Source organism: Prorops nasuta, unplaced genomic scaffold, assembly GCF_024137725.1.
Source record: "Prorops nasuta isolate Cenicafe-Biocafe unplaced genomic scaffold, Cenicafe_Pnas_1.2 PNAS00014, whole genome shotgun sequence".
Taxonomy (NCBI): Eukaryota; Metazoa; Arthropoda; class Insecta; order Hymenoptera; family Bethylidae; genus Prorops; species Prorops nasuta.
Window position 1 is genome coordinate 2430247 of NW_027116811.1, and position 14174 is coordinate 2444420.

General features: G+C 31.5%; 1 protein-coding gene across 2 annotated transcripts; it reads left to right on the plus strand.

Moving 5' to 3' along the window:
* The first annotated feature begins 339 nt into the window (after positions 1–339).
* LOC136778728 (uncharacterized) lies at positions 340–14107 on the plus strand. Of its 2 annotated transcripts, XM_066735828.1 has the most exons (33): positions 340–1651; positions 1734–2101; positions 2680–2844; positions 2924–3335; positions 3402–3557; positions 3634–4099; positions 4235–4473; positions 4587–4966; positions 5192–5469; positions 5547–5731; positions 5851–6018; positions 6116–6265; positions 6432–7022; positions 7103–7261; positions 7523–7997; positions 8085–8326; positions 8401–8771; positions 8904–9181; positions 9256–9458; positions 9532–9699; positions 9786–9932; positions 10013–10091; positions 10155–10690; positions 10781–10936; positions 11015–11323; positions 11405–11585; positions 11879–12038; positions 12124–12386; positions 12457–13106; positions 13175–13342; positions 13422–13562; positions 13643–13721; positions 13800–14107. In XM_066735828.1, exons 3-33 carry the CDS (start codon positions 2760–2762, stop codon positions 14061–14063), a joined length of 8139 nt encoding a protein of 2712 aa, XP_066591925.1. In that variant the 5' UTR covers positions 340–1651; positions 1734–2101; positions 2680–2759; the 3' UTR covers positions 14064–14107. The 2 variants fall into 2 exon arrangements, with proteins under 2 accessions (XP_066591925.1, XP_066591924.1); XM_066735827.1 differs by lacking the exon at positions 1734–2101 and having other exon boundaries at positions 340–558.
* Positions 14108–14174: the final 67 nt, after the last annotated feature.

A 14174-nucleotide genomic window follows, 5' to 3' on the forward strand; every position in this document is an offset into this window, starting at 1 on the left:
ATAGTGTAACATGAAAGATATGCTTGAGCCCTGTGTCATGTTAAGAAGCTTAAAATTTAGTGCTTTAGTCTGTGATTGGTCTTACCGCGTACAAGCTTGCATGCAAGTTGCCAGCTCCACCAAGAGATGCCAGAAATGAATATTTTTGCAGCAAAGCACGATTGGAGGGAAATACATACAGGCATCACAAACACACATCTACACTAGAATGTAATCGTGTTTTTTCTGTAAAAATGTTCAATTCTGCTATCACAGTATCACACTGGCGTCGCAGCGCCACCGCAGACGCACGGTACTGTCTGTAGAGCCCCATTCCATCAAGTGCAAGACAAGAGAACAGTTCGACAGGTGTAAATAGAACAGATTAGAACCTCTACTGTAAAAATGACTTAGCACTGTGTATAACGAGGAGAAACCGAGAAAAATGCTTTCGAACGTCAGTGTCTAGGCGGAAAATGCAAGTACCCGAATATCGAGCGAAATATTTTAAAAGCAACGATTTATTATTGATGAACATGGAAAACACAATCGTACTTCCCTAGGAGGATAAAGAATAAGGTATGTGAATTAAGTAATTATTGAGATGCAGGCTTCAACCGGATGTGTGTCACTGGCAGCCAGGGACAGGTAAAATTTAAGAAGTGAGGATTTAATTGACAGGCCGACTATAATCTGCGCAGTTGAACGTTCGGTCGACTCAGAGGTAAAAAGCCTAAAAAGCCTGTATGGGTGAAAAGTCTAGAAGATTATGTTATTCGAATAGATCTACTGTCGGTATTGACGGGCTATTGATACAGAAAGAAACTCCGAATCTAATTAGAGAAGCGCCAATTTAGAATATTAATGATTGCGCGAACTTCAGAGTGCATTATCTACTTTTTCCAAATTACGCTGTCGGGAAAGACCACGGTTCGAAAAATGTGCTAAATAGAACTTTGTAGCTTTAAAAGTTTTTAATATACAATTGTCAGTTTTGGCAAAAATAGAATAACTTTTTGTTTCAGTTATTGAATGTACCTCTATAGCTCCTAAAAAAATCTATCACCATAATATATATTATTATAAGTATAAACTAATTTAAAAAAGTTTGCAAAATATTGTTCGGTCATCATCGTTAGTATTCTGAATTCATTATATTATTATTGATTTGCTATAGTAATCTATTTTATCTTTTTATTTTCAAGAGGACTATCAAAGCCTTTTTAATATTGATTTTAAGTGCGTCTTTATAGTTTTATTAATCTAAAATGAAATTGCACATAGTCCTATAAAAATTTACATAATTGTCCAGTAAAACTTATGATACGATATGTGATAATCTAGTAACAAGTGAGAGGGGGTAGAAAAATAATCAAGCAATTAACAATCTGGTCGATTAAATGTACATCGTACTTTCTAACCGCGAGGAGTAACGCAGCATTATATTCAAAATTATTATACACACAAGATCCATGTAATCTCTCAATCATAGGTAACTCAACGACTATTTAAATTTTATAGTGCGTGAATGATAAAAATAAATGGAGATATACTAATTAAATATCTACTGTCTATACCTATGAAAAACTTTCACACGCCTTTATATAGAAAGATTTGTACGAATTAAATTGACATGCGCACGCGAATTTTGATATATTCAAACATTTACCGAGTAAGTACTAAATTTAGATGACAGTTTACATAGTATTTGACATTTTTATCTTCTTTGTTATAATAATATTAAATATCTTCAGAAATTTATTAACAAAATATTGAAGTTACTATCAATGATGAAAAAACATTTGGATAAGCTGTGGTATATGTTATCGAGGTACACTGATTGTTCGATCTTTGCTTGGCAACAGATCGAACTCATGCTCAACGATGTAGTAATCCCCACTCCTGGATTAACAACGAAGTATAGAATCGATAAAGTTATGCTTTTGTTTAACAAATAAGAAGCTAGTAACTAAAAAACATTTGCACTCTTTGAGCCAGTCTCTTATAGAAGCAATCAAATGAAACGGATGTATCAGTTCAACCCGGTTGATATCGAAAAATTAACAACTTATCCGATAAGTTTAGTTACAACAAAAGGCTAAGACCCGGTTTCGCAGTGAAGGTGAGAGGAACCCGGCTTCCTTTAATCAGTTCTTTATAACTAAACCGAACGTAAGACTTGTAGCCCGGCTACTCTAAAATTGCGATAGAAGAATCGAAGCAAGCAAGGACACAGCCCGGCTGCCTTGAAAATTCGTATATCTTTATAAATGCTATCCAACGAGGATAGAAGGACAATTGTTGAACGATATTAAAGTTTATGAATTGTGTTATAATTAAAGAATTGTGACGTTTTTTGGTTTGTGAACTTGAGAATTAAAATAAAAAGGGTTTTTTATGCCTTCGGGCTTTTTCCCTACATCTCGTGTGTGTGTTTCATTCCTTTCATATATTAATCAGAGAGTTCCTTCGTGCGAAGTAGCTCTTCACGCATTTCGTAATGTGATGCCTAAACACTGATTATTATATCGATTTTAGTTGAATTTTCCATTAACTAAAGGCCAAAATGTCTTATATAATGAAATGACACATATTTGATAAGATCAACGTGTTACAAGATTTCAGATTTCGTAGAATAGACAATATAAACATATAGAGTATGTTATCCTTTTATCTATTTTCATGGCTATCTGGTTTTAGATTACTCTGAAATTGGGATTGCATTTAAGTAGGCTAGTTTAGTTCATTTTTACCTATTCGTCAACGAAGTACCAGTAAAAATGAATATCTTTCACGTCAAATTTTTATTTATTTCAATCGGAGTTTTGTTGATGTTCTGTTCAGCACTGGAGATTAGTACAGCAGGTAATTAAAAAGCAAAGATTATTTTTATCATAAAATTGTTTTTAACCTATCTGATTAAACATTATTTTTTTCTATAAAGATACAAGTGCAGTTCAGAAGGATGATTATAGACTCCCAACAACAATTGAGCCTATTTCCTATAATATTAGTATAAAACCAGACTATCCAGAAAGGATACTAGAATCTGATGAAACATCCACATTTTCGGGAATTGTAATAATAAAAGCTGTAGTGAAACAAGCCACTGATACCGTTATATTACACGCAGGAAAAATTAAAATTGATTCATTCAATATTATATCTGAGTCAACTCAGGGTAATACTGACACACCAGAGTACAACGAGACTACTGAACAATTAAAAATAAAGACAGATGGAACTTTAAAACCAGGAGAGGACATCACTATTACAATTATCTATAAAGGCAGTTTGAGGAATGATATGAAAGGATTTTACAAAAGCTCGTATATTGACTCAGAATACAAAGAGAAGTATGAAATTATAATATTTAAAAATTAAAAAGTCGAACAACCAAATTCATAATTAAAATTTTTAAGATCGCTAGGTGTAACCCAATTCCAACTGACACATGCTCGTCATGTATTTCCTTGTTTCGACGAGCCACGCTTCAAAGCTAAATTTACTATACATATAGGAGCAATTCCATCGTACAAATGTCTCAGCAATATGCCTTTGTCAGAAGGCCCGACCGAGTAAGTAATGAGTAGCATTTATGATATTTTTCGCACTTTAGGACAAACTATACTGATATAATAAACTGATTTGTAGGGACGACTCTTGGTTTAATTTCCATGAAAGTGTGCCAATGTCATCCTACTTAGTGGCATTTGTTATTTCTAAATTTGAAAGCAATGGCAATGACAAAATCAAGGTTTGGACTAGACCAGAGGCAGTAGAGCAGACGGACTATGCCTTAGACATTGCAAGCAAATCCCTTAAATTCTTCGAAAACTTATTTAATCTTAATTATCAAATTCCGAAGTTAGACATGGTTGCTGTTCCGGATTTCTCAGGAGGTGCAATGGAAAATTGGGGATTAATTACTTTTCGTGAAATGCGATTGCTATATGACGAGGAAGATTCTTCTATAATTGCTAAACAAAATATTGCATCTATTATTACTCATGAAATTACGCATATGTGGTTTGGTAACTTAGTAAGTCCAGAATGGTGGGGATACCTGTGGTTGAGTGAAGCATTTGCCCAATATTACCATTATGTGGTTACAAATACAGTAAGTAAATTTCTACTATGAACTTTTAATTTTCCTTTTTAAACCCCCAATAAAAATTAATGATAAAAATAAAGCAATTACTTTCTTTGAACTACTGACCTAAATTTTAATTTCCTGTAAAATATATTTGCTTAGAATGAACTATCCTGGTCAATGGATAAACAATTTGTAATTGAGGAGCTACAGGCAGCCCTTAGGGTTGATGCTATTGAAACTTCTAAACCGATGACACGGTATCCCAATAGCTTAGAAGATGTTAGCAAAATGAGTGACACCATTACTTACTCAAAAGGAGCTAGCATCATTCGAATGATGAACTTCATTTTTGGCCAAAAAAATTTCTTACAAGCTCTGAAAAATTATTTAAAAACCAAGTAAAATAATATTTCTATAATAAAACGATTTTATATAACTTTATACAAATGTGACTATTCAATTATATGTAAGTTAAATATATTTGTCTTAATAATCATTATTTTATTATCAGATCTAATGATGTAGCCACACCAGACGATCTATGGCAAAGTTTTCAAAAAGTCATTGATGAAAACAATGTAAAATTAGATGCTCCAGTGAAGACGATTATGGAAACTTGGACTGATCAACCTGGATACCCAGTGATACATGTCTCTATTGATGAAAAAGGCATAATCACTCTTGAGCAAGAGCGATTCTTAATCAGAAATTCGAACGATATATCAACGAAAACTAAGTGGCACGTGCCATTAACATGGACAACATTCAACGAAATTCAGCAGTCAAATTTCGAATCTGTGGAGACAAAATTATGGCTAACAAGCGATGTGGAAAAAACTAATATAAAAATCAATTCTACTGACTGCATTATATTCAACATCCAACAATCTGGTTAGTAAATTGAACAGATAACTAAACTTATCAGGACACCGTTCCCTAACTATGAGTAATCATGATTGATAAGTATCCATACAACTAAAATCAATTCTTATCTTGAAAATTTCAAACTTGTGCAATGCCGTTAATATTCTGTGACTCATTAAGAAATATCATAAAGCATTATAAACAAAATAAATAGTATTAATTTTAATTAAACGGACTTTCGTGTTTTTCCAGGGTTCTATCGTGTTAGATACGATATAAATTTGTGGAATCGCATATTTACTGTTCTAAAGAGTAAACAATTTGAACAAGTACATGAACTTAACCGAGCAGCAATTGTCGATGACTTATTAAACTTGGCAAGAGCAGGACTACTAGACTATACAATTGCTCTTGATGGACTGAAGTATATCGAACAGGAAACAAATTACTTACCCATAAAGTCAGCAATAAATGGCTTGCGTTATCTACAACGACGATTCGCAGGGCAACCATTTGAATCATTGTTTAATGCAAGTTTAACAATATATTTAAATCATTCTAAATATTTAAAATAATTTATAGTAATTTGTACTATTGCTTATTGTAGAAATTCGTCTTAAATCTTTTTAAAAACACATACACTAAACTTAGAGATGCTGATAAACAAAGCGATTCGCATTTTCTTATTCTTCTTAAGCATGAATTGAATGACTTAGCTTGTAAATTAAATGACGCGGATTGTGTAAATAATTCCAAGCAGCGTTTCTCCGCTTGGAGAAATAGTCACAAAAAGTAAGTAGATAATAAAAATTGATATGTATAAGGATTTAATTAGAAACTAAGTGATAGCTCCTATAACTTAAGTTTTTTTTAATGATAGGTTCTTTAAGTTATTTCCCTATTCCTTTTAGAATCGATGTTAACCAAAGACCGGCAGTATATTGTGCAGCAATAAGAGAAGGAACTGTTGAAGATTGGGAATTTTTATCGAGAGAAGCTTTCGAATCCAACGTTGCTTCCGATCAATTGGTTATGCTAGAGGCACTAGGTTGCACTAAAGACAAATCACTTTTGAAACGGTAAGAAAGATTAACTTAAATAAACTAATTAGGAAAATTGAATACTTTTATATGATTTTTTTACAGTCGTCTAATTGAGAAACATTAATTTTTTCAGATATCTTGATTCTGCACTAACAAGTTACAAAACTACTAAGATTCATCAACAGGATAGGCTCAGCCTTTTTGCTGCTGTTTCTGGTTCGTCTTTAACCAGTGCTGAATACGTTCTGGACTATGTTGACGAGAATAAAGATAAAATTATTGCGTAAGAACATCTAAAAATTATTTTTATATAATAATGAAAGCAAATTTAATTTCTTTTTTTGTATAGAAAAATCGATGTTTCTCCGTCAGAAAATATATTCTAAATAAACGTTTTTACGCGTTTGGTACTTGAATAAACATTAAGTAAATTTATTGATCTATTTTAGATTTGGAGGGAAGGATGCAATTTCCAGTATTTTAACAAATACAGCTCAATATCTTTCAACGAAAGATTTGGTTAATAAATTCGAAAGCTTGATTGAAAAGCATAAAGTAGATTTTGCTTCGATTCTTTCATCCTTGAAAGATGCCTGGTCTTTAGCTAAATATGACTTGGAGTGGTATGAAAAGAATGAAAGAGTCATTGTAAATTGGATAAATGATTATTCAAGATCATATCGATTACCTTCAAGCATATTGCCGAATAAATATATAATTGCCATTACTCCAAATGTAGAAGAAGGTTATTTCCATGGAGTTTTAGAAATGAGTGCAGAAATAAAAGAAGTCACCTATGAAATAGTGCTACATGCGGAGAATATTAATTATATTTCGGCAGAAGTCTTTGTTAACAAAGCAGTAGAGAATTTTGAAATTAAGGAGAGTAAGAAATATGATTTCTGGATACTTCACTTGAATAGAAGGCTAAAGATTGGTTCAGAGTTATATGTTAAAATTTCTTATAGTGGTACTTTAATGCACAAAGACTTACGAGGATTTTATAAAATTTCTTATAAGGACGATTCGTACAAAACACGGTAAACAAGAAAAATTATAGATTAAACTAAAGTATGAATTAATATTTATGAAATAATCGGACATGATTTCTTGTTTTCAGATATGTGGCTACTACTCATTTGGAGCCTACGGGAGCCAGAAGATTATTTCCTTGCCTTGATGAGCCAGCTTTTAAAGCCATATTTCAGCTAAAAGTCAATACCCTCGAAAACGAAAAAGTTTTGAGTAATATGCCGATGGATATAAAGGCTAATCCAATGTAAGTGACACTTTACACTACACAGATTATTAAGAAAAAGATATTATTTTAATTAAAATAGGTATTTCCAATACTTTTCAAATTGGATATACATAATATGCATGGTTTAAATAATATAAGCATTCATTCAAATACTTATTACTTTATGCTATAAATTAATTTATATAATTAAAAACACTGCATTTTTATTAAAGTAAAATATAATTATTGTTAAATAATACATCACGCAATAAAATTTTAAATATGTCATCAAATTTGCAGTGTGGATCGAAGGTGGATCACGTTCCAAGAAACACCGAAAATGTCCACATTTTTAGTGGCAATTGTAATTTCAGACTTTGAGTGCCTAACAGATGAAACTCGTCATTACTCGGTTTGCGGCAGATCTAATGTATTAAATGCAGCTAATTATACTTTACCCATAATGGGGAAATTGATAAAGCATAACCAAGATTTTTTAGATTCCGAGTATAAGCTGCCGAAACTAGACATGGTTACTTTGCCAGATTTCTCACTAAGTTCCACGAAAAATTGGGGTTTATTGACATTTGAAGAATCAAAATTAATTAATGATCCTGAGGAATGGACGACTTACATTAAACTACCAGTTACCTATATTATATCCTACGGAATCGCTCATCAGTGGTTTGGTAATTTAGTTACCCCTACTTGGTGGAGCTACCTTTGGCTCAGTGAAGGCTTTGCTAGATATTTTGAATATTTTGGAACAGAATGCGTGCGTAACTAACATCATTTTCTCTCAAAATAATAATGTTTCGTGAATAATTTATTTGTTGTAATATTCAAATTTTTGGTAAATTAGGTGAGTTATGAGTTGTCTGTGATAGAGGATCAATTCGTCGTTGACCAAATACAGCCCGCGCTTATAGCCGATGCATCTTTGTCATCTCAGCCCATGAATTACCACGTTGAAAAACCCAGCGAAATTACATCCAAATTCAACAGCATTTCTTATGCCAAAGCAGCTAGTATAATTCACATGGTTGAGAAAGTTGTCGAAATTTCTGTGTTTTATGCAGCTTTACAAAATTACATAAAGTCAAGGTAAAATAATATTGACGATATATCTCACTGGATGATTTATATTTAAACATTGCAAAATAATTATTCATTTTTAGAAAATACGATGTAGCTACGCCTGATCATCTTTACGACGAATTTAATAAATTAACCAAAGATAATAAGTTAGGATATAATTTCGGTAATTTCATGAATTCTTGGACGTCTCAAGCTGGATATCCCGTTGTTCATGTTTCGTTCGCTAAAAATTATAAAACGGCCACACTTAAACAGGAACGATTTTTATTAAAACATGATGAAAAACCATCGAAAGATAGTGTTTGGTTTATACCGATCACTTGGGCTTCGAAAAGTAAACCGAATTTTGAGGATGTCGAAGTCAGTGATATGATGACTGAAACGAGTAAAACAATAGATCTGGATAAAATATTGCCAGAAGATTGGGTCATTTTTAACATTGGACAAACTGGTAAGTTATATCATCATTCATTCTAAATAACAAGATTTAACAGTATTTAAATGAAAGAGTCTAAACAATATAATTAATATAAAGTTTTAAATTGTTGGAAGCTATGTAATTATGTTCAATTAAAAATTTCAGGATTTTATCGGGTTAATTACGATGAGGATCATTGGCAACGAATCATTAATTTGCTCAAGAGCGATGATTTTAAACATGTTCAAGAAATAACCCGAGCATCCTTGATTGATGATCTCATGAATCTTGGTAGAGCCGGTAAAATCGATTATAGAATGGTTCTAAACGCTACAGAATATTTAGTTAAAGAAAGGAATTATGCTCCATGGCATACTTTCTTTAATGGCGCAAAGTATTTACAAAAACGATTTGCTTATCAAGATACAGACGATCTTTTTAAAGTATATATAGTATAAATTTTATTACACAAATTTACCACAATGAAATAGCCATACAAATTTAACTGTTTTCGCAGAAGCACATAAGTGAGACTTTACAACCAATTTACAAACTATTTGTTTATAACAATAAGTTTTATGGTGATCATATTGGTATTGATTATTACAATTCATTGATAAAGAAGCTAGTGATTGAATGGGCTTGTAATTTAGAAATGAATAACAATTGTGTTGAGGTAGCTCTAAAGCACTTTTATGAGTGGATTTTTGAGCAAAAACCGTAAGATTATATATTGTTTACATAAAAAGAAATATTAACAAAATTATGACATAAAGATTTTATTGTTCCGCAGTATTCCAATCAACTATCGCTATACAGTTTACTGTACAACATTGAGAAAAGAATCACAAAATTATTGGCACCATTTATGGTTTACGTATATCTTAGCTACTGTTACCACTGATAAACTTGTTATTTTGAAAGCATTAGGGTGTTCTACGGACAAAGCTAATTTAGAAACGTAATATAAACTATTTTTTATAAAATAAAATTCGTAGATATTATATTACGAATATCACCAGAAAATTGCAATATATTATTTCACAGACTATTAACAACAGCAATTACACCCGATTCGGATATACGTTATCAAGACAGTGAAGATGTATTCTCTTCGGTCTATGATTCCTCTCTCGTCGGGCTTATTTATACCATGGAATTTATCGGTGATAATCATCTTCAAATGCTCGAATAGTAAGTATTTCAAGAATTTGTTGTCATTAAATTAACAGAATTTTCTGTTATATTTCTAACGTATCATTAATTATTATTAGTTATGGTGATGATAGGAAGTTTGAAAATATAATTAATGGAATCTCACAGACGTTATCAACGCCAGACTTAGTTACTCGGGTAAAATTTTCTTTTAATATATATTGTGTCAATTTTTTTATATAAAATAACATGTTTTTTCAGTTTGAAAAAATGATTAACAAAATTTCAAAGAATAAACCGTTGCTTGCACAAAGTATGGGTACATATATAGGCCAGGCACATTACGAGCTGATTTGGTACAACACTCATATGCCAAAGATTTACGAATGGTTGGATACAAAATATCAACCAGACATATACAGGCTTCCAAAAACCATGAGGCCTGTCAAATACAACATTTTTATAAAACCCGTACAATTCGAGGTGAAAGAAAATTTTGATGGAGAAGTTAGAATTGATATAGATGTTATCAAAAATACGTCTAGCATAGCTATGAATGCTGCTTCCTTAAATATTAGGAATGTTAAAATAATTCTCAGCAAAGCTGGAAATTCTAGGCCTGTAAATGTATTGAACTATATTTTAAAGAATAAAACTGAACAATTAGAAATCTATTTAGACGAAGTATTAAGCAGTGGAGATCATGTTACCGCCATTATTAAATATATTGGAAATTATTCGAATTCATTGAAAGGATTTTACCGTACATCGTACCATGATGCACATGGCGATACTCAGTAAGTCTAAACTGAAGAATAACATGCAATATTTTATTTTTCTAGTACAATTTAATTAATTATTATCTTTTAACGCAAATTATATTTTAGATGGATGGTATCTACACAGTTTTCACCAATTTACGCTAGACGTGCTTTTCCATGTTTCGACGAGCCGGAGTATAAAGCTCAATTTAGCATTTCTATCGAAAGAACCTTAGGTTATAATACAGTTAGTAATATGCCACTTATAAAACATAAGATTTCGTAAGTATATAATCACGTATGTTAAAAACATATCTATAATTAAGAGACAATGAATGATTGGTGTTATTCTTCTAACAGGCATGGGGATAGAATAATAGACATTTATAGTCCTTCAGAAACAATGTCTACTTATACAGTTGCTTTTGTTGTTTCCAAATTCGAATTTGATTTTATTGGAAAAATCAACAATGACAAAGAAATCAAACTTGGTGGAAGACCTGACATGTTTAAATGTATCAATAATATAGCTGCTCATCATCCAGAAAATGCATTAAAATATTTAGAAAAATTTACGAAAATACGTTATTCACTTCCCAAACTAGATTTAGTGGGAGTCCCAGAACTTTCTTTAGGTGGTATGGAAAATTGGGGAATTGCAATTTTTAGGTGAGTTATTTTGATTTAATTAAAATTATAGCAATTAAATCATCTGTAAGCATTTGTTTAATCAAACGATTTCTTTTCTAGGGAAGATGCACTTTTTTCCAAAGCAGACACATCTGCGTATAATGAACAATATAAGAGAAACATCATTTTACACAAGCTTACAAATATGTGGTTTGGAAATTTGGTTACGTTACATTGGTGGGAGTCTACTTGGCTTAATGAGGGATTCGCTGAATACTTCCAATGGCTTATAAGTAACGAGGTACGTATAGGTAATCTGGAAGTACTAATTAAAGAGCATAGAATGATTCCCCGCATGTTAATTGTCTTCCAAAAGTTAATGCAGAAATTAAGATTGGTGTAATTTAAAATGTTGAGATGACTATCTGTCAAACTCGGATAGCTTTCTTAATCGATCCTATAGCGTAAATAAGGATTTATTAAAATATCGTAAAAATTTTATCAATTTCATCTATTATCTGATAATCTGCTCATAAATAATGTATTATTATCGATATTGGAATTGGATTAAAAGAGACATTTTGTTGAATTTAGACCAATCCTTCAAATTGGCAATCATTGGACCAATTTGTTGTTAATTCGTTGCAACCAGCTCTCCTGTACGATGGTGCGATAAATACTCATGCTATGACTTATGCGGTTGAAACACCATCAGAAATTGTTAAAGTGTTTGATCCTATAGAATCTATGAAAGGTATGCGTTACGATAAATTTAATATTCTTCATTTACAATGATAATACAATAAACAAATACTTTTAATTTTATTATGCTATTTTAGCTGCCAGTGTTATTCGCATGTTCCATCATTCTTTCGGAGACAACGCATTCTCCAAAGCAATCTTTAAATATTTGAGCTCTCATCAGCACAGCCATGCTTCTCCTCAAGATCTTTTCAATGCTTTTAAGAATGTCATATCATCAAATTATAAGATTCAACTTAAAAGACCACCCATAGAGAAGATAATGGCTTCTTGGACAAATCAACCAGGATATCCTTTGGTCCAAGCTACTATGAAAGGTCAATATCTCTCTCTGGAACAGGTAATTAATATTGTATTAAACTAAAACATTGATAATTTTCCTGATAATATTAAGTTATACAAATTTTTAGAGTCGCTATACATACAGCAACCAAACATTTAAAAATATTGTTTACGAAATTCCAATAACATTAACGACCCAAGCTTTCCCAAATTTTCTAACAAGTGGAATAATTATGTGGCTAGGATCTGAACCTTTTAGTACGCTGTTGTATTTGAATGATGGATGGTACATAATCAACATCCAACAAATCGGATATTATCGTGTCAATTATGATATTGATAATTGGTTAAAGTTGATCAATTACCTTAAGTATGAAAATTTTAAAGTCATTCATTCTACCAATCGGGCACAAATCATCGACGATATTTTGAACTTGGCTCGAACGAAGCACGTCAATTATACTACTGCTCTGGATGCAACTGTTTATTTGGTACAGGAAAAGGATTACTTACCATGGCGTGCGTTTTTCAATGACATGACGTTTCTTGCGGACAGATTTAATCGTATATCCAAAAGAAATGTTTTTGCTAATTACATTGTAGAATTGACACAAAATTTATTCCGTAGTATTGATTTTAATAATTTATCGAAGAAGTCACACACAGATCAGTTACTAGCTGCAGATGTTAGTAAATGGTCATGCAAATACCTCAATATGGAATGTGTTAATGTAGCTTTAGCATTGTTTGCCTCATGGCGTATCAACAAATCAAATAAGTAAGAAAAGAATATATATTGATTATCTGATAATTCGATATTGTCACTAAAAAGTTCCTATTATTTAGGATCGATCCGAATTTCAAGCCCGCAGTTTATTGCACAGCTATAGAACATGGTGGCCGAAAAGATTGGCTTTACTTATGGAATCAATATAAAATTGAAAGAATTCTTTCTGAAAAGCAAATTATTTTACAAGCTCTCATGTGTACTAGAAGCAGTCATCAGTTGATATTGTAAGTGATCGATATCGTTAATCTTCGACTTTATTCTTAATTTATGTATTTTAAAGGGATATTTTATTATTGTTTTCAGCTGCTTAGAGGAAGCAATAGAAGGCAAAACTATTGACAAATTTTATATAAATGACATGTTTAAATTTGCATGCGAAGCTCCAGACGGACTAGATATTGTTTTGGATTATATGATTACTAATTATAATAAGATATATGATTCGTAAGTAACAGTAGCTACTTTGCACCTTTTAAACTATTACTACACAGTTTTAGTATTAATCATTGTTACTATTTCTTTAGTACTGGTACTTGGGACACAGTTGAAAATATTATTTCGGTCATTGCATCAAAAATATCGTTCCATGAACAATATTTGAAGGTTTTTATATATCTACTTAAAAATTTTTTTATTTTATGATGCTAAATTTATTATATTTTTAATGCTTTTATGTTGCAGCTATTAAAACTCGTAAATAAGATCTTCAAAGACGAAGAGCTGTCCGAAGAAATTCAACGCTCTCTTCAAATATCTTTACAGAATGCACAGATAAATTACGAATGGTTTTATTATAATATGAATGAAGTCAAAGAAGGATTATATACAATAACAGATAGTATTCGAAAATTCAAATTACCAATAAGCTCAGGAGCTACAAGACAGCTTCAAAATTTTAGTTGGTTTTCTTTCTTTTCACTAATTGTATATATCCTGTATCATTAGATCCATACTTTGTGTACATACGATAATATATTACTTTACAATTATATTTTCTATCCGATGTAAAAATCCGTATATCCCAACCCTTTAGAATATGATGGTGATAAATAAGCT